This window comes from Xiphias gladius, chromosome 12 (assembly GCF_016859285.1).
Source record: "Xiphias gladius isolate SHS-SW01 ecotype Sanya breed wild chromosome 12, ASM1685928v1, whole genome shotgun sequence".
Classification (NCBI taxonomy): domain Eukaryota; kingdom Metazoa; phylum Chordata; class Actinopteri; order Istiophoriformes; family Xiphiidae; genus Xiphias; species Xiphias gladius.
This window is the reverse complement of record NC_053411.1, coordinates 12,944,519-12,971,186: the sequence shown is the minus strand read 5'-3', so window position 1 is coordinate 12,971,186 and position 26,668 is coordinate 12,944,519. Positions and strand designations below refer to the sequence as shown.

At 42.0% G+C, this 26,668-nt stretch overlaps 4 protein-coding genes across 7 annotated transcripts; 2 read left to right on the top strand and 2 right to left on the bottom strand.

Moving 5' to 3' along the window:
• Positions 1-262: 262 nt before the first annotated feature.
• On the bottom strand, positions 263-6,121 carry cideb (cell death inducing DFFA like effector b). Of its 2 annotated transcripts, none has more exons than XM_040141420.1 (6): positions 6,052-6,121; positions 3,534-3,601; positions 2,718-2,832; positions 1,986-2,144; positions 1,601-1,791; positions 263-1,064 (listed from the first exon to the last, which is right to left on the bottom strand). In XM_040141420.1, the coding sequence occupies exons 2-6, from the start codon at positions 3,557-3,559 to the stop codon at positions 923-925; spliced, it is 633 nt and encodes a 210-aa protein (XP_039997354.1). In that variant the 5' UTR covers positions 3,560-3,601; positions 6,052-6,121; the 3' UTR covers positions 263-922. The 2 variants fall into 2 exon arrangements, with proteins under 2 accessions (XP_039997354.1, XP_039997353.1); XM_040141419.1 differs by lacking the exon at positions 6,052-6,121 and adding an exon at positions 5,313-5,388.
• Positions 5,466-11,844, top strand: tinf2 (TERF1 (TRF1)-interacting nuclear factor 2). Of its 2 annotated transcripts, none has more exons than XM_040141417.1 (10): positions 5,466-5,824; positions 6,070-6,272; positions 6,414-6,521; positions 7,162-7,254; positions 7,377-7,487; positions 7,829-7,952; positions 8,055-8,949; positions 10,714-10,772; positions 10,872-10,951; positions 11,366-11,844. In XM_040141417.1, exons 1-10 carry the CDS (start codon positions 5,797-5,799, stop codon positions 11,483-11,485), a joined length of 1,821 nt encoding a protein of 606 aa, XP_039997351.1. In that variant the 5' UTR covers positions 5,466-5,796; the 3' UTR covers positions 11,486-11,844. The 2 variants fall into 2 exon arrangements, with proteins under 2 accessions (XP_039997351.1, XP_039997350.1); XM_040141416.1 differs by having other exon boundaries at positions 7,159-7,254; positions 11,366-11,843.
• Positions 11,845-12,412: 568 nt separating this feature from the next.
• dhrs4 (dehydrogenase/reductase (SDR family) member 4) lies at positions 12,413-16,625 on the bottom strand. The gene is made up of 9 exons (XM_040141418.1): positions 16,547-16,625; positions 15,183-15,298; positions 14,760-14,937; positions 14,399-14,500; positions 14,128-14,198; positions 13,953-14,004; positions 12,964-13,098; positions 12,745-12,800; positions 12,413-12,633 (listed from the first exon to the last, which is right to left on the bottom strand). The coding sequence occupies exons 1-9, from the start codon at positions 16,580-16,582 to the stop codon at positions 12,519-12,521; spliced, it is 861 nt and encodes a 286-aa protein (XP_039997352.1). The 5' UTR covers positions 16,583-16,625; the 3' UTR covers positions 12,413-12,518.
• On the top strand, positions 16,106-26,605 carry efs (embryonal Fyn-associated substrate). 2 transcript variants are annotated; one of them, XM_040141414.1, is made up of 8 exons: positions 16,107-16,274; positions 16,780-16,987; positions 17,785-19,131; positions 19,378-19,497; positions 20,616-21,560; positions 21,826-21,897; positions 23,690-23,947; positions 24,186-26,605. In XM_040141414.1, the coding sequence occupies exons 2-8, from the start codon at positions 16,976-16,978 to the stop codon at positions 24,369-24,371; spliced, it is 2,940 nt and encodes a 979-aa protein (XP_039997348.1). In that variant the 5' UTR covers positions 16,107-16,274; positions 16,780-16,975; the 3' UTR covers positions 24,372-26,605. The 2 variants fall into 2 exon arrangements, with proteins under 2 accessions (XP_039997349.1, XP_039997348.1); XM_040141415.1 differs by lacking the exons at positions 23,690-23,947; positions 24,186-26,605 and adding an exon at positions 21,982-22,063 and having other exon boundaries at positions 16,106-16,274.
• The last annotated feature ends 63 nt before the right edge of the window (positions 26,606-26,668 follow it).

The window sequence follows — 26,668 nt, the reverse complement described above, 5'->3', positions numbered from 1 at the left end:
AATGAGGCTACAGCCTAATATCCCACTGCATCAAACATCCCACTAAAGGGAATGAAGATTAATCACGTTTAAACATTTGGAAAGATGCATCAGCAGCTGTTGTCTTCTAATTTTTGCAAGCTGTTTGTCATGCAGTTGAACTTTAACAAGGCTTTTTTTTTTACACAGATGTTTGATAAAAGGTTGCCAAGTCAGACACAGTCTTGTGAATTTGCCTGTTCTGTCATTTAAAATTTATTGTCGTTACACTGTTATTAGTTGATGGTGATTCCTTAGTATGTTTGATAACACACATGTACAGTATTTTCAGAAAGGCACTCATTTGCAAACTAGATGCAATTTTACATTGACGAGTCCCTTTGTGCTGTGCAGATGTTTTACTGTCATTCAAGTAAAATGCTTTCATTTCTTGCTGTTCGGACATGACTCATCTTATGATTAGTTATATCAAAACATTCACAAACTACAAAATGAATAATCCTTTCTTTCTCAATACATGAATATTTCATTTTTCAAAGGAGACGATGTTTCATATCAAAATGGCGATAACCACATAATTATAGAGGGGTTTATCACCAATAATCCCTGAGCGGATAGAAACAGAAGTTCACCTGCTAACCCATAATCTACACCAACTGAAAAAAAATATACAGTTTCTAACACTTAATTGTTAAGGTACAGAGTTTTTTTGTGTTTATCGTTGTTGACATTTAAAGATATTACTTTAAAGGGTGTTCATGTCACAAAACGTAGTTTCTTTCCCCCCATCTCAAGTAGGTAAACATCCTATCAATTAAACAATAAAATGGCAGCCCAATGAGATGCTTATTGATAAGAATAAATTCAGGACATCTCAGACAAACCTACCACCAACAGACTTAGTTACTCTACATTACATATAAAACGATATCTCTTGGCTCTGTCAGTTCCAGCTGGCCGTGTACTCTGCCCTCTGTGGCTGCCAAAACTCAGCCCCTTCAATAATGCGTCGGATCATGGAAGCGGAGGAGATAAGCAGGTGTCCAGCGGCCTGAAGGAGGGTGGAGGCCACACGCAGGGCTTCTCTGGAAAACAGAGCCGAGATGAAGCGTCAGCAGTACCATTTTCTACTGACACCGTGCCACATAAATCCAGCCCAAGTCACATTCAGTTTTGATTCAGTGTTGAACTCAAGACTGATACATAAAAGTAGATTTACTCAACATATACTTACCTACGGTTGTGAGGTATTTTTACTTTACGTGAGTATTTCTTTGTTACTTTATACTTCTACTCCACTACATTTCAGAGGAAAATATTGTACTCCTTATTCCATTATATTTATTTGGCAGCTATAGTACTAGTTACTTTTCAGATTCAAATGTACATTAAAGGAAGGAACCATATAATAGGCTGTAAACGAAATACTGTAAATTTAATCCATTGTTAAAGATGAAAGATTACTTAAATAAATGATCTGAGTACTTCTACCACTGAAAGGATGTAGCAAACAGCCTACAACAGCAATACATGTGTGGATGAAGCCGACTTTTCCTCTTTAAGTAGTGTCTTTAGTATGTTTTTTCTATAATGACCCTCACCACCTTCCCCCTTGCCTTACCTGAGGACTTTCTTGGGCCCCAGACACTGGAAGTCAGCGCTGATAGAGTACAGGCCTTGAAATGTGGCCTTCACACTCAGGGAGCCAAACACATCCTTTGGGCTCATCCTGTAAAGGTCAAAGGTGACACGAGCTATGTCTCTCCCGGTCCGAGGCTTGTTGTGGTCTTGAGATTTAGGCATGACTGCACCCTGGGAGGATCAGCAACCAACGATCACATATATTTAATATTTGTGCTGCACTAAGTACCATTATAGTAAACAAAAAGCACGTCCAAAACCTATAGGAAGCGTAAATCTGTTTTAAAAGAGCCTAGGTACGGTATAACATCACTACATATGGGGCTATATAACAAATAACATTTTGCTTCTTTGGTCAAACGTACCGGCTGTGGTCTCCATGTCTGTCCGGCCTCCAGGGCCATGAGCATGGTGTTGTCGGGCAGCGTCATGAGGAACTCGTCGGAGTCTACCTCTGTACCGTCCTCCTCACAAACCAGAAACAGGGACACTGCAGACAGGGACAGCAGCAATGCCTTGCATACCTACAGCACAGACTCAAGTCAGTGTTACGCCCAGAGATCCTTTTGGTTAAAAATAAAAACGAGCTTTGGATAAAATAAATAGCCATAGATCCACTTCTCTTGATTGTAATTTCACTCACATAGCATACAGATCTGTAATATTTAATGTCTGAATAACCTAACATTTTACTGACTAATCGGGCTCTTAGTCACAGGGCAGATATTTTTATACCAGTCTCAGGTCAGCTTTGACTCACGACTTCATTTGCTCATGTATTGTTTACATAGTCAAGGGTTCAAGATAATGTCACATCCCTTTCGACGGGTTTATGGCCATTATCTTTTAATCCAATTGCTGAAACAGCGCTAATTTACTTTATTCTTTGTTACTCAGTTTAAATAATTTAAGCTGTTATGCCTCATTCTTTGAGTCATTACTGTGTTTTGTCTTTTTATTTGCCACTTGTTTAGTGTTTTTGCATTTTAGCATATCTTTCCTTATCTATTTACATCTTATATATTCCTTGTACGCAGCTGGAACCTGACCAGAGCCTTCTCTTTTATTTCTTTCCATTATTTGAAATAAAAGCTCACCCTTTCTTTCAGCTCCTCCAGGGTCCCAGCTGTGATGCCCTTCCTGGTCTCCCTGTTGTGACAACACACCCTGAAAGGTCGCTGTGGTGGGGACCACACTCGCCTGGTTACTGATCTGAGGTCAGACAAACCAGAAAGGTAATTAAATTATTGAATGGTTCGCCTGGACTCTCTGGGATTTTTCACAGCAGACACTTTGACTTGTCGTAGGAGGAAAAGCAGAGGTATGCTGATGGCTCTGTTTTATTCAAGTGTCAGAATAAGTCATGACAGTGAGCCAGCACGTACAATACCAGGAACCTGAAACTGAAGCAGCTGCATGGAATTCAGCCATCATTAGTTTTATTTAATTCTGTGCTTTCCTACTGTGATTGTGACAGCTTTTATGTCTTTTACACATAATCATTCTCCCTCTGTATTTCTATTAACTATTCTATTCAGGTTTTTCTACATTCGATCAGATTCTGGCACCCACTTCCATTGACATATTGCCTTTTGCTTTTTTTTCTTTTCTTTTGCTTGTTTGCTCATTTTACAGTCAGAAAAAAGGAATGATTTCAAATCCTTTTTTCTCATACCTCACTGAAACTGTTGCTACCCGTACTCTCAATATGTAGGATATAATAGGATAACTCTTGAAATATCACTATAAAACATAAAAAAGCTTAAAATTAGATGATATATCACTGGGTTAATAACTTGTTTACATAAGTCCAGTTTACCTGAATTGGTGATTGATAGGTTTGTCGGTCAAGCTAAGGGATCGTGAAGCAAATCCACACAACATCAACAGGCCCAAACTAATGCTTTACTCACTTCATAAATGAAGACGTGGTATCCATTCCTGTCAGAGTCTTGTTGTCTCTCCTCACGACGTTATTGTTCTGTTGGTTGTTTTGTGTGACAAATTGTAATAATGTCAGTACTTGTGTTTGACCCAGCAGCTGGACTTTGCTCTGAACCTGGTGATTACTCAGATACAGGACGGCACAGGGCGTAGTTCATCTGGCCTGTGTGTGTTTGTGTGTGTGTGTGTGTGTTTGTGTGTGTGTGTGTGTGTGTGTGTGTGTGTGTGTGTGTGTGTGTGTGTGTGTGTGTGTGTGTGTGACTGAAAGACTATTTTCCTCTTCTAACAAGCAGATTTAACAGATAACAGATAATATAAATAAAAATTTTGATAAGGATCCCTTGTATTTGTTTTGTCTTTTACAAATTGTGACCACAATGTGTACTGAGGGGCACATTTTACTGTTGAAAAATGAAGTTAATCAGTGTTCTGTAATGCTGGTTCTGTTTTTAAATGCCTTCAGACATAACAGTTCAGCACTGCAATTTCTTGTTACTTATCATTTGACATAAACAACAATCCTGATACATATAGCTCCAATAAGCTAATATTAGCTGATATACTGGTCCAGAAAATGTATCGGTCTAGCTCTAATGCTTCTAGGCACGGCTGGATTAACCTCCTAGGGGGACCATGGCAAAAAACTCGTTCTTGGCCCTCACCCGACCCCCATAATACAGAGCAATTTCACTATTTCCCCAGGCATCCCGAAACCAACTAGCACCCTAGAGCTGAAATGATTAGCTGATTAGCTGATTATTTGACAGAAAATTACCTGGCAACAATGTGGACAGTTGGTTGATCATTTAAGTGCATTTTTTAAGCAATATTGCCAAAAATTCACTGGTATGGTTAAGTCTGGACATTTAGTTATGTGTGATAGTTATCTATGATAGTAAACTCAGCATCTTTGGGTTTTTGAATGTTCGTCAGAAAAAAAAAAAGCAATCTGAAAATGTTAACTTGGGCTCAGGGAGTAATGATAGGTATTTTTCACTATTTTGTGACATCTTCTACCCTGAGCATTCAACTGACTATGAAAGAAAATAATTGTCTCATGTATTGATAATGAAAATAATTGCTGTTTGCAGCCTTACAGCACTTCTATGATAGAATAACACTACCTTGCCTGAGGTTTTCTGTGTGTTAATTCATTAAAACATGGGAAAAATAGAAACAATTAAGATCTAACACGACTCTACAACAAACAAGCCCAGTATAAACTGAAACAGTTAAGGTTTTAAACCTAGAGTTTGACACAGAGCCCCTCTACAACAGAATTCAACAAGATGATGGACGGAGGACTAATCATAGTCGATACTCTATTTCAAGTACAAATTTCTAACAAATTTGCGATTAATCGAATGATGTAGAAAGGTTGATAAGGAGTAACCGGGGGTCTTTTGGGGCCCTTGGTAGTCCAGCCTTGTAATAAGGGATATAGATGTTACAACAACGTTACATTGCAGGGATATGAACTCAGATTGATACCTGTTAACGACGGTATTACCACTTGCTCTTACTGTTACTTGTTTTTTAGCCCTTTTCAGCCATTTTATTAGTACATATTTCATATTCATGTGCTCCGTAAAATGCTCTGATATTCTTCACCACATTCCGCCTTTCTTCTTATAATATTTCACTTTCTTTTTATGCTATTTAAAAAAAAAAAAAAGCTATGATACATTTAGCAATGCAATAAGACAGATGTGAACTGTGGAGACAACGGCTGGCGGCTGGCGACTTACGTCCTTCCGTCATAATCCGAGAACAACATTGGGTGCGCTTGTTTGATGTATCAAAGTGCACGCACGGCTGGAGTTTTCTTCCTTCGAACCGGTGTCTTCTACTCACAATCCCCGAAGCACCGCCAACTCGGGACACCGGGAATGGCGAATCGAGCGAATGATACGGTTCCAGTGAAGGCGGGAGGATGAGAAGCGGAACGTTTGGTGCGAAGCGCTGCTAGCTTTGTTTCTGGCGGGTAAACAACAACAGTAGGGAGATGATATGTAGCTAGGTAACTCCAGTCAGTGGTCAGAGTTAGTAAACATCATTTCCGTAGCATTTCATAAATATGTTTGCTGGGTAGGCAGTTGAGTCCTTGTCAGTTTTGACGCGTACGCGGAGAGAATTTTGACTAAGTTGCAAAGCTAACGTTTGTTTCTTCACGTCAACTATTGGTCATTTGACCCCCCCCCTGGCTTTGCCGATTTCGACTGGTTCAGTGGAATGGCCACAAGGAAGCCTGAGGAAACTGGTAAGGCTTAAGTTAACAGCTGGGACTACGTTAGAACTGGGGCAAGGCACATCGGGGTGAAGTTAGCTCGAACAGCGTATTTGACAGTTGATGGCAGACTGCTGCATTATCATCACTGGCTGGGTTGTTCCAAGCGGCGCATCAGTCCGCGGGGACGAGCCCAGCTTTTCGATCCTACGTGATTTACTTCGCTAGATTAGCTCCCATGAACGGGCTCAGCGGCCTACGTTTTGTCTCCCGCACAGATGACAGCCTTCCTTTTGCTGCGCTTCAGCTCCTGGCCCCGCCTGTGCGTCTGGTGTCTGCGGCTCTCTGGAAAGTGCTGAAGCAGAGGGACGTGATGCAGTATGGCGTTGTGGAGGAATTTGTCACATCGGCCTGCGAGACCGTGCCGGGGCTGCTCACCGTGAGACACCAGGGCAAACTGGCGCTGGGATTGAGAGGACGGGTGAGCGTGACAGGAGAAGAGCAATCAGCCTTGGATGTCTGACTCCCATTATGCCGGTCTCCCTCCGTGTTTCAGTATTACATTCCCGGCTTGGCGTGTGTATGTAGTGCATGGCTCATTGTCCTCCACCTCCTTTTTCAGCTGATCTTGGAGCTGTGCAGTACACAGCCTGATGTGAAGGTGATTCAGCCTCACCTGAAAAGGATGCGTGCTCCAGCTGCCCCGTCATCCTCTTCAGCTTCTACTGTGGTAAACTATCCAGTGTTCAAAATCTCACAACCAATTACATTTTTAATTTTGTCACTGTAGACAGCTGTTGGGCTTTTATTCCAGACAAAGACTCCGCCATAGGATGTCGTGGATTATTTTCCACTCTTTGGTTTGAACAAAAAATTGGGAAATGGCTACAGAATTAAACATCACAATATTTTTGACTCTGTACCTTGATGCAGGTGATATTATAATGTTTGGGCATGAATAGTGGTGCATTCATAAAGTATTTAAACTATGGGACAAGGTTACTTGTTCAGTAATGAAAAATCTGTAGTAATGTATTTGGTAAATGATGGTTAACCAAATTGAAACCCATTACTCATTTCTCTCAAAACATTCAGATAAGGTCATGAAATTACATACCTATACTGTAATACTAATAATACCATTTAAGATGTATTATGAAATTACAATGATCAAAATCCCAGACGATATAATTTAATTACCATGTCTCAATGTGGATGTTATGTCTCTGTATTATCTTTCAGCTTTACCACTTATATGTAATATTTGTATGAATTCCAAAGGATTGCCTTGCTGATTATAATGTTAAAGCAAATGCTCTTCAAATTTGTATGATACACAGTGTCATTTTTGCTCTTCTGTCTCCTAGAAGAAGGATGTCAAAATTATGAGAACAGTTGAGAGTTTCCATTCGTTTATTCACACACTGCTAACAGACCCAGCAGAGAGAGAACAGTTCTTCAGGGTGAGTCCCTCTCCTCCAAAGTCACACTTCAGCAGCAGCAACAGCTAATGATTTCAATCTCTGTTCAGCTGATGTGCGTAGGACTGTAACGGCCAACAACAACTTGTTCTTTTTTCTGACAGGAAGAGTTTCCTGTGGATTACGGTCCAAAGTTTGACGAGGAACTGGAGAAGCTGCTGTGGGAGTTTTTGATTCGACTTGACCAGTTGCTTCCAGTTCCCAACCTAGCTCAGGTACCGAGCGTGTTTGAGAGCATCTTCCCTTGTTCTGTTACAAATACCAATTTATTCATTGCTCTTTTCGTTACTGCTTTAACACCGTTTCTATACTTCTGTAAAAAAAATCAACTTGGTCCAGTCTATGTCTCATACAAGTGTTGTTTACAAGTTTTAGCCCATTGCACCTGTAAGCTTTGAAAAAGAAATCATTTGCAGTAGATGAGAGAAGTATGAAAGCCAAGTTGTTGTTGGTGTGTTAGCCAGTAATCGTATTTTGACTGAATTTTAGGCGGAAACCTGATTCAAAATGAATGTTGTTTTTAAGGAAACTGTTATATCTAATACTTTGCCTCCAGACTGTGTCATGGCTCAGTGAAGCTCCCCCTGTCCTGGAGGAGTGTGCACGGTCAGCCACCCAGCCCCAGCTCCTGAACATTTTGCTTCAGCATCAAACCTGCCTTGGTCATCTTGATTCAGCAGGTTAGAGAGAGTTAACGTCTTGCCAAGATAACTGCGACAGCAAGACTTGGCTGCAGAATGCTAATAATTCTAATTATCCATTGTGTTATTTGCTTTTTACAGCATCCCTCCCTCCAAACATGGGAGACTCCATCCTGGATTCACTTTCTCTGCCACTGTCTGGAAGATTACCTTCGAATCAACAAGCAGGAGCCAAAACGTCTGCTGTGGACCAGTCTAATGGCACACAGGCAAGAGACAAAACACCAATTATTATGCCTGTTATCGGACTAATATCTAATGAAGACGTACCAATCATGATCTCTGCCGGTAAAACGGCACTGAGAGGTGATGAGCCAGCCAGCTCAAAAGATGCAACAAACAAGCACTCGGACCCAAAAGAGAACTTGAAAATCACTGTGGTTAAACAGAGACAAAAATCAAATGACGATGGATTGAAAGAGGGCGAAGAACAGCTGGAGGACGAGAGGAACGCCTCACAAAGAAGCAGAGGAGAGAAACGCAAGCAACCTTACAAAAGACACCGTGAATTCGATGAGGAGGAGGAGGAGGAGGAGGAAGAGGAGGAGGAGGAGGAAGTGTTAGGCATGACCAGATCTATGAAAAAGAGGGTAAGCAGGGTCAGGCCGGGTAGAGGTGACCAGAGAACAAATGAGAGCGAAGAAGGTGGCGCAAAAACTGAAAGAAGTGAGGAGTGCAAAAGAGCAGTCCTGGCAACCTGTATGACCCAACTGGGCGTCAAAACGCTCCAGCTGCCCGAAGATCCAGCCCTCTGCTCCATTTTTGTGTCCTGTCTGAGCAGCCAGCCCAGAGTTATTATCGAAAAACTTTCAGAGGCTTCTGCTAGCGCTAACAGGACTGGTAGAGGAGGAAAATCCCCACATAAGGAACAGCAGAGTCAGAGGAGGAAGTCACCAGTCAAAGCTCCAACACACAAAAGCATGAGCATCCAATTTCAAAAGCCTGAATCAGACGTTTCTGGCTTGGATGATAAAGAGTAAGAGACATGGTACAAAGTTTGCCATAGCATTATGTCAAGTTTATTTTGCAAGAAAAACCTTTTCTTCATCTCTGCCTTGGATTCCTGTAAATAATATTTTTATGAAGTTATGAATGTTCAATTCATATTCAGTCAATTCAGTTTTATTTATATAGTGCCAAATCATAACATACATTATTTTAATGCACTTTACAGAGTAAAGTCAAAACCTTACTCTTGCCAATCATGAGCAAGCACTTTGCGACAGTGGAGAGGAAAAACTCGCTTTTAACTGGGAGAAACCTCCGATAGAACCAGACTCAGGTTGGGCGGCCGTCTGCCTCGACCGTTTGGGTTGAGAGGAGAGAAATGGGGGAGAGGGGGGGTGAGAGAAGAGAGACAGAGACCAGGAACCACTGTCCTGTTGTATTCAAGTACTGTCAGAGTGGTTGTAATAATAATAATAATGATGATGATGATAATGGGAATGATAAGACGAAAAGCACAAAACTATGGCAGAGAGAAGACCCAAAGTTAATGGCATGCAGTAGTGTGGTATAAATGCATGGGGTTAGAGAGAGCGAGGAAGAGAGAAGTGCTCAGTGCGTCATGTGAATTCCCCCCAACAACCTTGGACCATAGCAGTATAACTAAGGGATGGTTCAGGGCTCACCAGAGCCAGCCCTAACTATAAGCTTACCAAAGAGGAAGGTTTTAAGCCTACTCTTGACTATAGAGAGGGTATCTGCCTCTCCACAGGAGAGGAGCCTGTTAACTGAAAGGCTCCCAATCTACTCTTGGAAACTCTAGGAACCACAAGTAAGCCTGCATTTTGAGAGCAGACTGTTCTGTTGGGCTAATAGGGCACTTTGAGGTCTTTAAGATACAATCTGGAGCTTTGTGTTTAAAGGCTTTGTAGGTAAGGACAAGGATTTTGAATTCTATTCTGGATGTTACAGGGACCCAATGCAGAGAAGGTAACGCATGAGAAATATGATCTCTTTTCCTAGTTTCCAAGTCTTTTCCTGTCATCACTTTTGCTGCAGCATTGTTTTTATTTTCCTCTTGTCAAGGATGAGCAATAGGTTGCTCTGCCGTTACAGAGGGCCTTCCTATATGTTTTAAGACTACCTTGCCAGGCTAAGCGGGACTCTTCCAGTTTGGCGGAACGCCATTTCCTTTCAAACTCTCGTGATGTTTGCTTTTATTTGCGGGTTTGGGAGTTATACCATGGAACTAACCTTCTTTTTTTCTAATATAGAATAGAATGTTTTTTTTGTTTCAAAGCATATCAGTGATCACTGGACTTACAGGGACCACAGAATAAAAAAACATTCTGGTCTGCAGATGTTTCAAACTTCAAAATAAGTCAAACTCTGGCATTTGAAGTTTACCTTGCAAGAGAATAGCAAACCATACAACACATACGGTTGTATAGAATAAATGGAGGAAGTTCAGTTAGTTGTGGGCACTTTATTCTAGCATTGTAGACCATGGTTCAAACCTTAAAAATGCAATAAAAACAATTGATTTAGTTCAATGTTTCTGGTTTCATTTGGTTTTTCTGTCTTTCTGTGAGATAGCATTAGTGACCTAAATATGTATGTACATTATATTGTCCTTTTAGAGCTGCAGGTCCTAGAAAGAGAAACATATTTATTAATTAGCTGCATTTCAGTGTGTTCTGGTTTTCTTTAGACTGTAAATGCCTTTTTCATTTACCACTTACCAGCAACTGAAACTATGACTTAACGGTTTAATTATGTTGTTTCTACTTGACAGAAATCATCCTGTATTACCGAGTTTAAGCAGCTCTTCCGCTCAACTACGGCGTAACACAGGTGATTTAACAAATCATGTAAACTAAACGCAGGGAAGTTTCAAAAACATGAAAAATCACCTGCACAGGTTTTAGTTTAACTGTTTACTTTCATGTTTAGAGATGTTGGCCCGTCCTGGAGACGGGGAAGACTACGTAGCTGATTCTGAGGATGAAGCAACAAAGAACTTCAAAGGCAGGGTATGTATGCTCAAATTAGAAAACGGGCTCCATTGGCAGTGAAAATCCTTGAAAATGTGTCCATTTTAGGAGGAAAGGCCTTAAATGTTTCAGAAAGTAGAGGATCAGTTTTTTTTAAGTAGTGGACTTAATTAAAAAAAATGGAATCTGACATTGAAATTTATCCTGACAAATGTTTTGTTGCAGGGATGATTTCACCACTTCGTTTTACGTTCATAGAAAGTTTACCTGGATGATATGCAGTTTCAAACAAATGTCATATTGTATCCCAAAGCATATGAAATATTAATATTTCAGTCATGTTTGGGGTTTTATCAGGCAATATATGTAGCAGTAAATTATGAGAGCTGTGACAGGAAAAAGCCACAAACTTTGTGCTCTCCGGGACGTTTTCTAACCGACTGTCTCCCTCAGCTGTTCATGAAGCGCTACTACAAAACCAAACACGGCACATACGTTCCCACCCTGAGGGAGTTCTGGAAACCCGGCATGACACGGCGGGACTTGCTGTTCGCTGGCAGTAAACGCAGATGATAAAACGCACTTTCACTACCAAGTTTAGTAAACGCCAGAGAATTTGGACGGTGGCAGAGCTGGATTTCTCCACTGGCTACGAGTTAGTTATCTTTCTCTTGATTTATGTTGTAATTGTGGTTGCATCAGATTGATTTTACCTTGAATAAATGGTACGTCATCATGAGAAACAAGCCCTGAGAAGCAAATAAAACTGTGGGGATTTTTTAAATGTTACTGTACAGTTTGTAAATAAAGATCAGGCAGTATCTGTTATGTCTGTCACAAATAAGTACTTTCAATATGTAATATGCTCAATTAATAAAGGTTTATGGTGTTGCAGACATTTTGTACGAGACAAAATGATCACTTTGGGCATTATTTTGTATTTCATCCACCATGTTGAAGTGTCATTGGATCACATTGGTAAACCACCCAGATAATGGCACAAAGATAAAGCATGCTCTTGAACTTTTCCACCTAACGCAATATGTCTGATAGCATTAGGTGTATTCGTTTTTGTCAGTTGTATTTATATATATACACATATTTATGTGCATTAACATCCATTATCTAATAACTGGTGCAGTGTAAAATGACTGAACACAACTGGAAATTGTCCCCTTTATTTAGAAACTGAATGTAAGTTTATCAAATAGACTAAAGATTCATGGTCACAGCTATCACAGCGGTCGCGCCAGATCTGTGGTGTGTTATTTGGGATAAGCAGGTTGTGTAACTTTTAAGTCTTGATTAGAAATCTTTTAACAGAATATTACAAAAATCACCCAGGAAACTTAAACAGTTACCCAAAAATTCACTAACGGGTTGATGGCACGGTATCCCTGTATATATTTTTTAAATTTATTATTATTTGTTCAAATTTATTTATAGAACATTTTGCTATATGACTGTGCTTTGCCAGCACCTCAGAGTAATAGTGGAAGTAATCAAAATACAGCCAAAAATAATCTACACAGAACCAGACACACACACACACACACACACACACACACACAATGACATGAAAATTTGCTTTGCTGCCACTGGAGGCTCAGAGTCGACAGCCTATCCCTCCAGTCACTGTGATGGTCTCTCCAGTGATGTAGGAAGCCTCCTCAGAGCACAAGAAGGCAATCACCCCACCAATTTCCTCTGGCTCTCCAATTCTGAGGGGGAAGACAAAGGAAAATATGAAATATGGTGTCCATTAATTACTCACGTGTTTATGCACAGTACAGGATATTAGTGACAAGTTTCCGTGTTAGTAGGAACTGTACCTTTTGATGCTGAGCTGCTTCTTGAACTCGTCGACGATGTCTTCGTTTTGCCATATCTGGGACAGAGCAAAGTAGTACATCCATCGAGAGTAAATTAACAACGAAAGCATGTCTCGTGAAATGGGAAGGTGTGAGGGTTAAACGAGAGCAACACCCCAACCCCATAAATACAGGATTTCAGGGTAGGACACAAAGAGGAATGTGTGTTTTTTTCCTCACCGCAGAGCTGAAGCGGGTCTTGATGACTCCAGGGGCCACGCAGTTGACTCTTATGTTACTCTGGGCAAGCTCTGGAGCCAGCGCCCTAGTCAGACCCAACAAGGCTGTCTTACTTACACTGTAAGGACCCAGAGCCTGCAGGGACAGAGACCGCATTGGATAAACACGAAATGTCGAGACTTTTTTTCCTGATCTTTATAATTGTGTTAATGTCTGTTAAAATAATGTTTGTTGATGCTACATTCTTGATGTCTGCCCTCATTAACTGTCTTACGTTGTTTTTAAATTTTGTGTGATAAAGCCAAAGCCAGCTTTCCACATTTACCACCCATCGTTCCACCCACTGGACACTAGCGCTGGGCACAATTTTCACAGACTGCTTGTACTATGTAAAGTGAAAAGAGTATTAACAAGTACTATATACATTGTTGATCACTGCTCCTCTTTTTGGTCATTCTGGTCATTTTCAAAAATAATCCCCAGTCGTAAAAATAATACAATTCAGGTGCAATGCACGGCAGAAATAAGACCTTAAAAATATGGTGTCTTCGAACGTTCAAAGCAGTGCAACAATGTAATAAATCTTTAAGCTATTTAATGATGAAAAAAAGGTATTTTTCCTCTTTTATTTTAGTGGGATCATCCACAAAAGTGGGGTAGGTGATATTGAGTCAAAGAAAACGCATTCAATCGCAGGGAAAAATCAAGTCTTAACGGACGCAATAATGAAATTCCTCTAATAATTCATGTTATTTTACATCCCGTATCAAAGGAAAAATGACTCCCCAGGACTTGGTTGACAGAGGCTGGGTGCAGTGGCAAAGAAACATAGCAGAACTAAACTAGACAGCACTCACAATGGTGAACGAAGTTGTTACACCGACATATGTCGTTCCTGTCAGTTAGGATTTCAGCTAATTTAATCCTGCTCCTGTTTATCTTAATATGAATATGTCTGGGATAAATGTTCTACTAGTTCTCTCACGGACCTGCATTGGTTGGTATCCAGCCACAGATGACACAAACACCACATTCCCCCCTCTGTGAGAAAAATACAGACACTTCAAAAGAATTTGAAATTAAAATTACAGTGGACAGTTTCACAGTCTCAATTGTTTGGATCTTGCCAAGTTACATTAGGCTGGATAAACCTTCGTCACTCACCTTCTCTTCTCCATATGAGGCACCACCAACTTGGTCATGAGGAAGGCTGATTTCACATTTACAGACAGGATCTAGAAGCGAAAAAAAATTACATAGTTTTCAATTGCTAAAATGATCCCATAAATGATCCTATATTAAAAGGAATGAAAGGAGGCGGAAGAATTGTTTTTTTCAAAAACAGAAACCACATAGAAATTAAAACAATTCCTCTGATTTGTCTAACTTTTTCAGTTTTCTAAATGAGTCCTGAAGCCTCATTTCTACTACGTACCTTGTCCCAGACTTCCTCTGTAGAGTCCATGATGTTTCCAAAAAAAGGGTTGACTGCTGCGTTGGATACCAGGATATCAATACCCCCACACTTCTCCAGAGTCTATTCCAAACACAGAATGAGACTGCTGACGAGGTTATAATTAAAAAGAATCACCGACAGCCTCATAATTATGGGTATTTCAGCCATGGCGCTTGAACTTGTCGATGCAGTTGTCTGAGAGCCATATAACAGTGGTTGATAAAATCAAAAGTAATAACATCAGACACAGTTATATTTGGCTTCTACCAGCCCACATTTCTTCTTTATGTGAGGGCGCCCCTGGTGACTCCTCAGATGCACCCCGGAGGACGGGACTCACCGTTTGGACCAGTTTTTCTCTGTCTACTCCACTGCCAACGTTGCAGGTGGTCCCAGTCACTTGGACACTCTGGCTCCGCAGCAGGGCCACAGCCTTGTCCACGTTGGCCTGCCGCCGGCTGCTCACCACCACATGGGCTCCTCTCTTTCCCAGGGCCACGGCCGCAGCCAGACCGATACTGAGGAGGTGGAGAGGAGAAAGAACCGTGACAGGGGATCTCTGTACTGGATTAAGCCTATCGGTATAAACTACATATGAGCAATATTTGCCCAAACATTGCATGTCTTTTGTAATCCCTTTTGTACCACTCACTGAAGTGTCAGGGCATCAGACAGGTGATTGCCACAGCCACTTCCTTGGTTATTGTTGGGTGTATTTCTATGGCAAAATAGGCAATACAGGGGTCAATAATATGAATCTTACCCATCTGTGGAGGCGGTGACTATGGCTACCTTTCCAGCAAGGCTGCTTTGAGACATGCCTCTTTGGCCAGCAGCAGGGTTGGTCCTAAGGCACCTGAAAACACTCCGCAACATCACCTGCGAACAGAGAGCAGTCGCTGATATTTTTCGTGAAAACACACGGTAACTCGGGCAGAGGTCACCTGGGCTTATGGCAGCGGAGTGGTATAATAAACAAAGAGTGAGTGAAGTCGGGAACCACTTTCTCATCAGTCACTTAAGATAATATTACACATTCTGATACATGGTGAAGCAACAGCAGTGATAAAATACTTGATTGGTGTTCACAAAGGCAGACTCGGCCGACTTTATATCAAGTTTTTTGCTTTTACGTAGCGGGCTACCGTGTGTCTTGCAATTCAGGAGCGATCAGGAGCGATCTCTCAGCCCGCAGTTCATGCAAAATTGAACACGAGTTTGTACAGAGGTAGAATTTGTTAAAAAAAAAAAAAAAAAAAAGTACCCCCAAAATCTAGAGCCGGGACCTTGGACTACCGAAGATTTGTGTGTCGCTACAGTCAGTATTTTCCGGGTAAAAGTCCCGCTGTCAAAATAAAAGCCTCCAGCGAGCAGTCACTCGTATTTAGTGGTTGTTTTATTGAATATAACAGCCATGTCCGTTGAAATAGGCGTTTGATTTGTTAATATAATTGAAAAATGTACTATAGCGATCAATGATAGATGAAATGCGGGGTACGTAGGTTTTTTGACATTTAGAGGTTAGTTATCAGATTAACGGCTAGAGTCGAACGTCCCTTAACGCATCCCACAAGATCGAGCCAATCACGCAAACGTTGTAATTCGAGCTGCGGCTAGTCGCGCGATCTCACAGATTCTGGATTGGTCTAAGGCCTGGCGCTGGCACTCGAGTAACGCTTTGAGATTAGCGAATTGCCTAAACTTCGGAGGAGGCGGAGATCATTTTGTTGTCATCGCCGAAAATGATTGAACGCCGATGGCCACAGATTTTCACGCATGAAAAGAAGTGATTTTACGTATCATAGACTGTACACCGATACGAAGTTTATCGGTGATAAGAAAAAAAAAAAACAAGGTAATTATTTTTCTTAACTACGGCTTTGGGTGCTAACGGTGGCTAGTAGACTTTAGCGGTTTAACCCGGCGGTGCCATTGTTTTGAACTGAACGTCAGCTTTAGCGGCGAAAGACGATGAAGATCACCAGCGTTAACATAGCTAACATTAACGCTACCGAGCTAGCGTTAGTAGCTAGGCCGCGACAGCATATATCACGTTATTCTAGCTAGTTACTTTTCATATTATTAAATTATCATTTAACCTGGTTACACAATTACATTCTCAATTACATGGGATATCTTTGATAGCGAATGCATACAACTCATTTATCGATGATTCTAAGTTAACGTTAGCTTTCTCTGAACGGGCTGCATTTAACGTAACGTTACTGGGCGTGGAAAGGATAGACAGGTGTTGCCGCTGCCTGCTTACCTTTCATTTCACATGTGTCCCGTTTGAGTCTCGGTGTGTGCTAAATGAGTCGTGAGAAAAGCGTGAAAAGCGTTTTCTACATGGATTGCAGGGTCCTTATGAAGGCGGGTGACGAGGCACCCGGACTTTGAGATGTGTCCTACCCAGACACAGCTGTGCCTCGGCACCGACTCTCCCTGCGGACCAACACATCCATGAGAACCACAGCTGATCTAGATGGATGAGCCTGACTGACCGGGACGCTTGAGTTATAGTTTCTCTGAGACTTAGCTGTTAATCTATCTACGATGTCTGTCTCCGTGAGTACAGTATTTGTTTCTTTGTTTGCATGAATTTGCATGTACGCTTGTAATGTTATCACAGTGATGGAGAAATGTGATCAAAACTAAATTGAAACAAAAAATAACTTCAGGGCATGTTTTGATGTTCCTATACTATCTCCCCATATCTAGGTATTTTATCTAGATACTCATTGCCTCCATTACTGTTCTAAGGGGGTCCCACATGGTTCAACTGAGCCCAGTTGTCCCCAGGGGGTTGGTTTAGAAAATGAAAGGGGGCTTGACTCTCTGGCTTTGGGTTGGCAATTAAACCCTAAAAAGCAAGGGACAGATGTGCCTCTCATCCCCTCCCCCTCCCTCTCATCTCCCTCATTACCATTAAGCCCTTGTCGTCCATTTGATCATTGATCCTCCCTAACTGTGCCCCTTTATCTCTCTGCTTCATGATTTCGGACACAGCTGTGAATTTTGAGTTAGTCATGATGCTAGCTTTTACGTTTTCAATCTTTTTTGTTCACCCATCCTCTTCCTTTCCTCTGTCTCTCACACTGACATTTTACGAGATCTTCCCCATTCACTCCTATTCACTCTCCATTCAACAGCTCTAAACAATCAACCTTTTTATACCCCTGATTTGGCATTGCCATGTCAATGTACTTGTTTGTTTGTGGTGTGCAGATGTGAGACACTAGCCTCTGTGAATTTAGGCTGTTGATTAAAACCTACTTTCATATGGCTATTTGGTGTGTGTGTGAATTACTGAATGGGTGGGTCTGTGTTCATGATTTCTACTCTTGTCTCCTCCTCCCTCTCAGACGGCACTGGCAAAGGCACTCTTTGACAACACGGCAGAGAGCCCGGAGGAGCTGGCTTTCCGGAAAGGTGACATCCTGATGGTTCTCGAACAGGAGCAGAGTGGTGGGCCGGGCTGGTGGCTCTGCTCCCTGCACGGAAGACAGGGTATTGCCCCTGCCAACCGCCTTCGTCTCCTCCAGACTGCCCCACCCCCAGGCTCAGATCTCCGTCGTGGCCCCAGCGAGGACTCTGTTTATCTGTCGCCTGGCCCCGCGCTGGCTCGGTCTGCTGTCAGCAGTAGTACAGAGGACATAGATGGAGTGTATCGCTCCCCGCCTTGCGTGGGTGAAGGACGAGGAGCGGGAGCTGCCTCAAGGCCTGGGGAGCTTCGCAGAGTTGAGGGTGGGCGCCCACGCTCCCATTCCAGCTCTGGCACCCGGCCTAGACCTGACTGGGATATTGGGGTGGCAGGGCGTCCACGCTCACCCTCTTTGAGGGGACGAGGAACAGAACTGACAGCCACACTTTATCAGACTCCTGTAAGTCCCATACCATCAGCAGCTCAACATGCCAGGCAACCTGGAGCTCTCATGGCTTCAGAGTCTGTGTACCTCTCCCCCATTGGATTGCCAAGGACGGCTGATGAGCCAGAGGACACTACATATTTAGTCCCTAGAGAAACAGTAACGACGGGACACTCGGACGACTGTTACTTGGTACCCAAAGGTACACCACTTGCAGGTGATGATGTTTACCAGTCCCCAACAGGAGGAGCTGTGGCTACTGCTGTTTGCTCTAATGGCCACTCTAATGTCATTGGAACACCCGGTACCCCCCAGCCCAAAGTGAGCCAGGACACACCTGGGATGTACCAAACGCCCACCCCTGTGGGAGCAAGCCTTCACAGGACTTCAGCCACAGTTTTGGCACACCAGCATCCATCTCAGTTATCCCCTGCTCAAGCATCTCCCAGACCTCTGCTGAAGGGAGTTTCACCAAACCCTGCTGTTGCCAGGGGTAAATCTGGCGTGGCCTGTCACCGGGGATCCCCGTTACTGGTCAGAGCAGGGCAGGTCAGAGTTCCCGGATCACCAAATTTTACCCGCAAACCTCCTCCACCAGCACCTCCAGTGAGAGGAGTCACAAGGAAAGATGCACAACAGGCAGCACCAACATCAGCCGATTCTAATTCTGTCCCCAAGCCCACCGCTCAGACCACCTCGGCAGGCCTGCAGCAAGAAGAGGACAAAAATAAGGAAACTCCTCAGAGTAAAGTTGAAAGGGTGAATAATGGGCTGGAGAAAAGTAACAATGTGCGTAACAAAAAAGGAGAAAATCAGGATTACTCAGATCCTGTGGATGACCAGGTATGTGATGTCTATTTCACTTACCACACTGTTGAAACGGTTATTCTGTCTATAAAAGTTCTTATTGTTTTTTTTAGCAGATTTATACATATTTTTTTGTTGCTCCAAAAATGTCTTCTATGTTAGAGAGTTTGTGAGTGGAGTGGATTTACATGTTGTCCAAGTGTCATTACCATGTTGTGACAAATTTTGGCTGACCAAGGCCTGCAATCATACTTTGGTTTCGTGTATTTGTTGCCTTGGTAGGTGTATGATACTCCTCCCAGTGGCAGGTGGCAGCGTCCAGTCCCATCTGTTCTTGGTGATGATGATGGCATCTATGACACCCCTCGCTGTGTCCCACCACAAGCTAACTCTGAGACAGAGGTAAGGATAACTCTGGTAACTTTGCATTTCTTTCCGGGCAACGGGTAGACCCATCTGTTTTCTAGAAGTGAGTTCCCCCTCAGATCTGTCTTGCCCTTTTTAATCTCCTCTTACACTTAAGAGTCAGAACAGTAACTTAAATAGATAGTTGTATTGTTTAATTAAAGATAGACTTTAAACAGCATCTAAAACAGCGTTAACTAATGTGTGTATTTGTTTCCTTACAGTACTTCCTTTCCTTTGTTTCCTTTATTATGTTTTTGTTTTGTTGCAATCTTTTCAGGTCAAGCTTTGACCTGATGAATACCCAATTGACATCAAAATGGTTATTTAAATTAAAGTTTTGGTTTGGAGTTTTGTGCAGGCATTATTCTTTAATAGATTTCCTATGATTTTGCAACTACATGTTATGTGTGAGTAATTATGATCTTCCATTTATTTATTTATTTATTAATTATAGTAAAGTGGTAATCCAGAATAGTAAATTTCCAAATAAATACGTGGGAACTGGGGTAAGATGGTGTGTTTAATTCATGTCTGTACAAGTGAAGCAATTCACCAACAAGAGATGACTATCAAATACCCTGTCACAATCTCTTCCCACATTCCACTATTAGTTTGTCTCCCTACCCCCCTTCAAGGCGAGGCCACACCTGTCTCAGTCTGCTGTGGGAGCCTGTCTGTCCGGTCCAAATGCTGCTTCTATTTTCTCCCAGTCACACCCATCTGTCAGGGCCATGCCAAGGCCATATCACAACTACCCTACCCCCAGTGGTCTCCCCTTAATGTTACTTGAACATGTCTGCCAGTTGTTGGACTGTTTTTTTCCTTTTTGCCTGAAATGACTGTATGTGGACTGCAAAACTCACAGTGTGACATTTTATTCTTCCAAACTGTGTACCCACAATATTTTCGATTTAGTTGATCCCAATTGTATCATTGTTCCATCATTGTTCCATCATTGACACGCAGACACATCATTGACCATGACATGCTACGGTACAATGAATGCATTGTGTCCCTGTCATATAGAAATTATCTTCCTTCCACACAGTCATAAGGAAAACAACACACACAATTTCAAAACGTTCCTTCTGTCTCCTCCCTCCCAATTGTAGGTCTACGATGTCCCCACCATCACTCTGAATGTGTCGACATCAGATGTTCAGCCTGATGAAGCTGATGATGAAGTCTACAGTGTCCCCACACTTCCAGGTGTACCTCTGGGACCAGGAGACTCTACCACAAGCCTCTCTGGTGAAGATGTTGCCCAGGCTGGAAAAGTCTGTTGTGTCCCTGGACCTGAGAAACGAGCCAGCGGTGGAGATCATAATCGAGACTCCTCTGAGCCTGACTGTGGCATCTATGACATGCCTGCTCTGACCATTGAAGTCCTCCCTCACTCTTCCTCGTCGTCCTCCACCTCTACTCGTCGCCTCTCTGTTTCTAGTAATGGTTCGGGTGATGTGCAGTGGAGAGCCTCACTTTCCAGCCTTGTCCACACAGTGCTGAGCACAGCCTCCAGCTCGGCCTCTACCCTGTCATCACGAGACTTGGCCACCTCATTGGCTGAAATCCTGTCCACCTGGAAAGCCAGTCATTCAGGTGATCCCCCACCGCCTCTTCAGCAGGCTTGGGCTCGTCTGTCAGACGTGCTGCCAGCATTATCTGCTATTGGCAACGCTCCTCCGTCTGAGGGGCTCTTGTCACTGGTCCAGCTGTCCCTAGAGGAAAGCGCCCTCCTCTTGCAGGCTCAGGGCCGACCACGCCTGCCTTCCCAAGAATCCCTGTCCCGCAGGCCATTGCCCGCGCTCCCAGTGCCTGATGGGAAGTCATCTGGAGGTGGGATGGGCTCTCGTAAAGGTAGTTGGATCCAGGAGAGGCCCCTGCCCCCAACCCCTCAGCCTGCATTCCCCTTGCCTCCTGCTCCATCAACTGTGACTCTCACAGTGGGCCCTGTTGATGGAGAAGATGATCCCAGCAACGAGTATGCTGGGATCGGCTTGACTCCCATCCCTGCCCCAGTACCTGCGGGAGACAGTGTTGGATACGTCAAGCTGCAGGTCAGTTTTTGTGATGAAATTAATTTATTGTTATACACCATCTGCTTAAAAGTTGGTCTTTACCAGCCATATATCTTCAGATGTTTTTTTACATGTACGTTTCATTATTTTCTGTTTCTATATTCTGATGTTTTTGTGCTTCAACATATCTTTACTTTCCTGTAACTATTCATTTATGTCATAAGCGCACGTGTTATTTTACGGTTACAATACAATCACACGTGGACTGCAAATTCGTCTGACTTTTCTCTCCTTCCCACACTAGGGTAAGCCTGAGCCACCTCCTGATGCCCTGGCTGAGAACAGGCAAACACAAACCATCAATGCAGAGCCAAGGGTGAGTCTTTCCCTCTGTATTTTTACCTCCACGTACATAATCCTTTGTCATTCTTTTATTTTTTCCATTACATTTTTTTTTTAGTACCGAAACACACACAGCAAGTCTACACAGATAAGTCATTGATTCACCCTGTGTTCACAGTGCAGTCTGTTTACTAATGAGCAGTGTGACTCATTAGTCCAGCCTGCAGCACCTCTTCGGCTCCTGATGCGTTCTAAACCCATCTGTACCCTTAACTCTATGCCCACCATGCTTACCCAGCATCATCAAATCTTATGTCACATTCCCCTCTGTGAATTTCTGACTCATGAATCTGCACACTCATCTTTCATTGCATGGAGATTAACAGCATGCATTTATAATATAGCTCTAATGTGTTTTTCTGAGATTCCAAAATCAAGGCCTGCAGCTGGAGACATGTTACATCATACATAAGCAAAATTACAATCCATGTATCATCGTATGTTATGTCTTAAGTCACTTCTGTTTTCTGTTGTTTTGACTGAGGTCATGTCTTATTATCCCTCAGTCTGCATTTTTTTCTACTCCTTGCTAGATTCCTTGGTTACGCCATAGACGACCAACAAGAGGTCACTTGTAAAACTTAACAACATTGCCTTACATTGAATGGAGGCTGCAGGACAATAGGTTACAGAAAAGCAGAGTCATTCTTTCAACAGCGCCAAATGCTGAAGTACTGTGTGCATGTGTGCTTGTGTCAGACATTCTCTGGCTTGAAGTTCAGCGTAAGACTGTGTCAGCCTTATTTTAAAAGGGAGTTGACTGCACATTGCAGATAACACACGTATACACACCTTTTACAGTCATCAGTAAGAAGCTAAAGTTGATGGTCTTCAAGTGGTTATTTATGTTTTAGCGCATTTAGGTTTCTGAACTGCACGCATACTAACTGTTTTCCAAAGCATACTTCACCTAAATTTTTTTATAAATGTTTTTTTTCTGCCTAATGAGTCAGGCAGTTTCCGTTAATTTTGTTATGTAGAAAAAATGCACCTCCACAGACTAGAACCTTATGTAAAATACGTTAACTTATCGCAGAGTTACTTTATCAAAGTCGCTTACCCATCGGGCACATTGATCAAAGAACTCTGCACGCCTTTGGCTATTTTTACATAAGGAAAGCTCTAATATTGAGTACTTCGATAAATGGTTGCAAAAGAGTAGGGCTGCAACCAATGATGGATTTATCTGTCTCATATTATCTATTTTCTTTATTAATTGTTTGCTCCATAAAATGTCACACAAGTGAAAAATGATTGCCTTAATTTCCCATAGCCAAAGGTGATGTCCTCACGTGTCTCGTTTTGTTCAACCAACAGTCCAAAACCTAAACATATTAAGTTGACTATCATGTGTGACAAAGAAAAGCATCAAATCCTCTGACTGGAGAAGCTGAAAGCAGAAAGTGTTTGGCTTTTTTTTTTTTGAAAACACTAAAACAATTTTTTAAAGTATCAAAATAGTTGCAGATTAATTTTCCGTTGACCAAAAAATCTATTAATGGGCCTACTAAAGAATAGTTTGAATGTAATGTAATTAAATGGCTGAAAACATGAATTGCATCCGTGGTTTTTGTGTATTTATCTGACAATGTTTCATTCATTTTCCCTGATGAGATTTTTCCAGCTGTTCCAGGGATTCAAAGTGTAAAACTTTTGTCACAAGACCACTTAGTTTCCTAAATTTAATAAATTAGTGTTAGTGGCTTATTTGACACTGTTGTGCGACGTTTCCCTTACAAACACCGATTTCATATTTTCTTGTGCAGTTGACCCCATCCCCTCCTCTGCCGGTGTCCCTCTCCCTGGAGGACTCGGAGCTGCTGTCCTTTTACTCCTCTCAGAGCCTCGCCCACCTCTCCTGCCTGGCGGACGCCATCGATGTGCTGTTCAGCAGCGTGCAGGGGAACCAGCCTCCCCGCATCTTCGTCGCCAGAGGAAAGAGTCTCATTGTGACGGCACACAAACTGGTGTTTATTGGGGACACGCTCTCCCGGCTTCTCACCTCTGCCGACCTCAGGGCCAAGGTATCTAGAGAAAACTCTACGCACACTTTGTTTTCATGACGTTATTAGTATGGAATCATGAGATACAGACTGTAAGTTGATGGGGAAATAAATGCACAAAGCAAGGTCTTCCTGAGGCAGACAAACTTTTGTCTTAATGTGAAATAACAGGCTGCTAATTCATTGGAGGAAAGTTAAAACAGTGAAATTTATCAGATGTGTGTAATAATTGGGTTCTTATTTCTTTTCCCTACTTCAGATCACAACCTCAGGGGGGCGACTCTGCCAGGCCTTGAAGGCGGTTGTGGTGGCAACGAAGGGCGCTGCACAAAACTACCCCTCAGTATCTGCCACCCAGGAGATGGTGGACCGTGTCGCTGAGCTCTCCCAGCAAGCGGCTGGCTTCTCCACTCTGCTCCAGCGTCTGGCGGAAATATCTTCATGATATTTCATATAACTTGCGTAAAAACTTTGTTTACACTACACATATATTTTCTATCTTTGAAATGCCTTATTTGATCGTAGACTCTTTCATTACCTTTAATTTGAATGCGATTGAAGCAGGCGAAGTTGAATCCTGAAACAAGTGTTTAGCCTCGCTGCAGCGGTTACTAAGCTGGGTTTTGACTGTGCTGGTTCTGTCCTCCGATTGTGTGTTGGTTTTCCTTTGTTTATATACTGACCTCTGTGCTTTGATGCCAGGCACACTTGTCTTTTTGAGTGTTAACTTATTGAATAGTTGAAGCCCCTCTGTGGCTTTGAGTGTCCGTGCGGACTGCTTATCTTGGGAGCTTTGCTTTATTATGTTTGCCGTATTTTCTTTCCCTCACATGATAGCCATTTTTCCTTCCTTCCTCTATTTATTCAGCCATCCCCCCATTCCAAAAATAGCGCAGAAGGAGGCCTTACATCCTGGTGCTGGCCTACTTTTTACTGTGATACCTGAAAGGCCTTTTGTGATTATCATTCTGAAACTGCTGAAACCGTACGACAAGTGTTTTGGGCTTAATATGGGAGAAATGGAAATGGGTGTGGAGTGGGAAATGTGCCCGACTTCCATCCATAATATGTGCAAGTGTGCGTTGTGTTTGTGCAGTGCCCATTTCCACTACAGAGAAAAGATAAGCTGCGGTACACCTTGTTATCCACTCACTGAGGTTTACAAGAATCATCTCCCAATACATGTTGAGTTTACATTTATGCAGTCTTACACATCTCATGAAGAAAAGTACTCTCAGACAGAGCGAGATAATATCTAACAATGGATGCAGCGACTGAGAGTGAACACGGATAGTTGGGTAAGAAACTGCCTTATCCTGTTCTTTCCCGCAGTCCTGTGATAGCGTGGCAGTGGATAAGAAACCTGTTGACCAAGGATACCTGTTTCCACATGTCCTGTTATGAACTGCATGCTTATGTTTAGTTAACTTTCTTTGCTTTTTATCTCCATTTCCCATAAAATGCTTGCCAACAGTGCTTACTCATATCTGCTTTAATGTTTTCAAGTCAGCAATCTTGCTGTGACGGAGTACAGTAGAAGCTAAGGCTGGTTATTATATACATAATTCATTATTAATGGAAAGCATAGCAGTGGAACACACTTAACTGTACTGAACATCAATTTGATTATTTCACATGATTTTACATTTTTCATAAGATATATATCAATATTTAAAAAATATTCTAATTACTATGAGGATATTGAACTAAACCATGTGGCCCAGCCCTAGTACAAACTGTGACATGAAGCACAGCCCATTTTTTTGATTTGAAACGGGAGAATTTCAAAACTCATACCTGTCTTCCATCTAAGATGATTATATTATTGTCTGACTGCCCTTTTTCATTGATACCAGTCATCAGGCGTAATTGTCAGCTCATCGTGAAGCTGTGGGGGAACCTATAGTAGACTGGAAGTTGAACAAAACACGATGCTCATCACACTTACACTACAAATCATAACTGTGGAAACACATGGCCAGTTTCACTGTTCAAAGTTAGATTGTGAAGGTTTTTGGATCTGTTGTCTGTATCGTAACATTCAAGTTTTATTTTTCTGATCCGATTCGGTATCATGAGTGCATTGTATAATCATTTTTTCACTTGTGGGGCTCAGTTTAAATCACTCTTTGAGGAGTACTTTTTCTTCCTGCTGTTCCATTTTCTCTTCTGCAGCGCCACCTTGTGGAGGTTTGAAGTATTATTTAATGAATACCTCCCTGCCAAAGCTATACTGTACGTATGAAGACAGCATAATCGGCAAGTAACCTTTAGCTATATATTTATTATAGTAATTTTTTTAAAATTTGCTTTCCACTTTGCATGGCTTTAACTTGCTTAAATTTTATATATACACATCCTTCACCAGGGTGATTTTACTAGGTGATTTACAAGGAACAAAGAATGGTGTTTTGTTTTTGTTTGTTTTTTTTTTTTTGGAAAAACTTTAAGTTACAGTTTAAAGATATGGCTGTATTTTGTTTTGTACACGAAAGTTTTTTACACTATGTGAACTCATTTGAGTCTGTCATCCGTGTTCGCTGAGGTATAGAGGTGAATCTTTTGACTTTTCTCCTACAGTAATACAGACTTAAACCTCTTTACACTATATTTGATGTCTGTCTTGTATTCCTGTTCAGAATGCACAAATACAACTTTTGCAATTAAACAAACGTGTTCGGATTATTGATTGCAGTACGTGTCAGTCAAAAAAAAAAAAAAAAAAAAAAATATATATATATA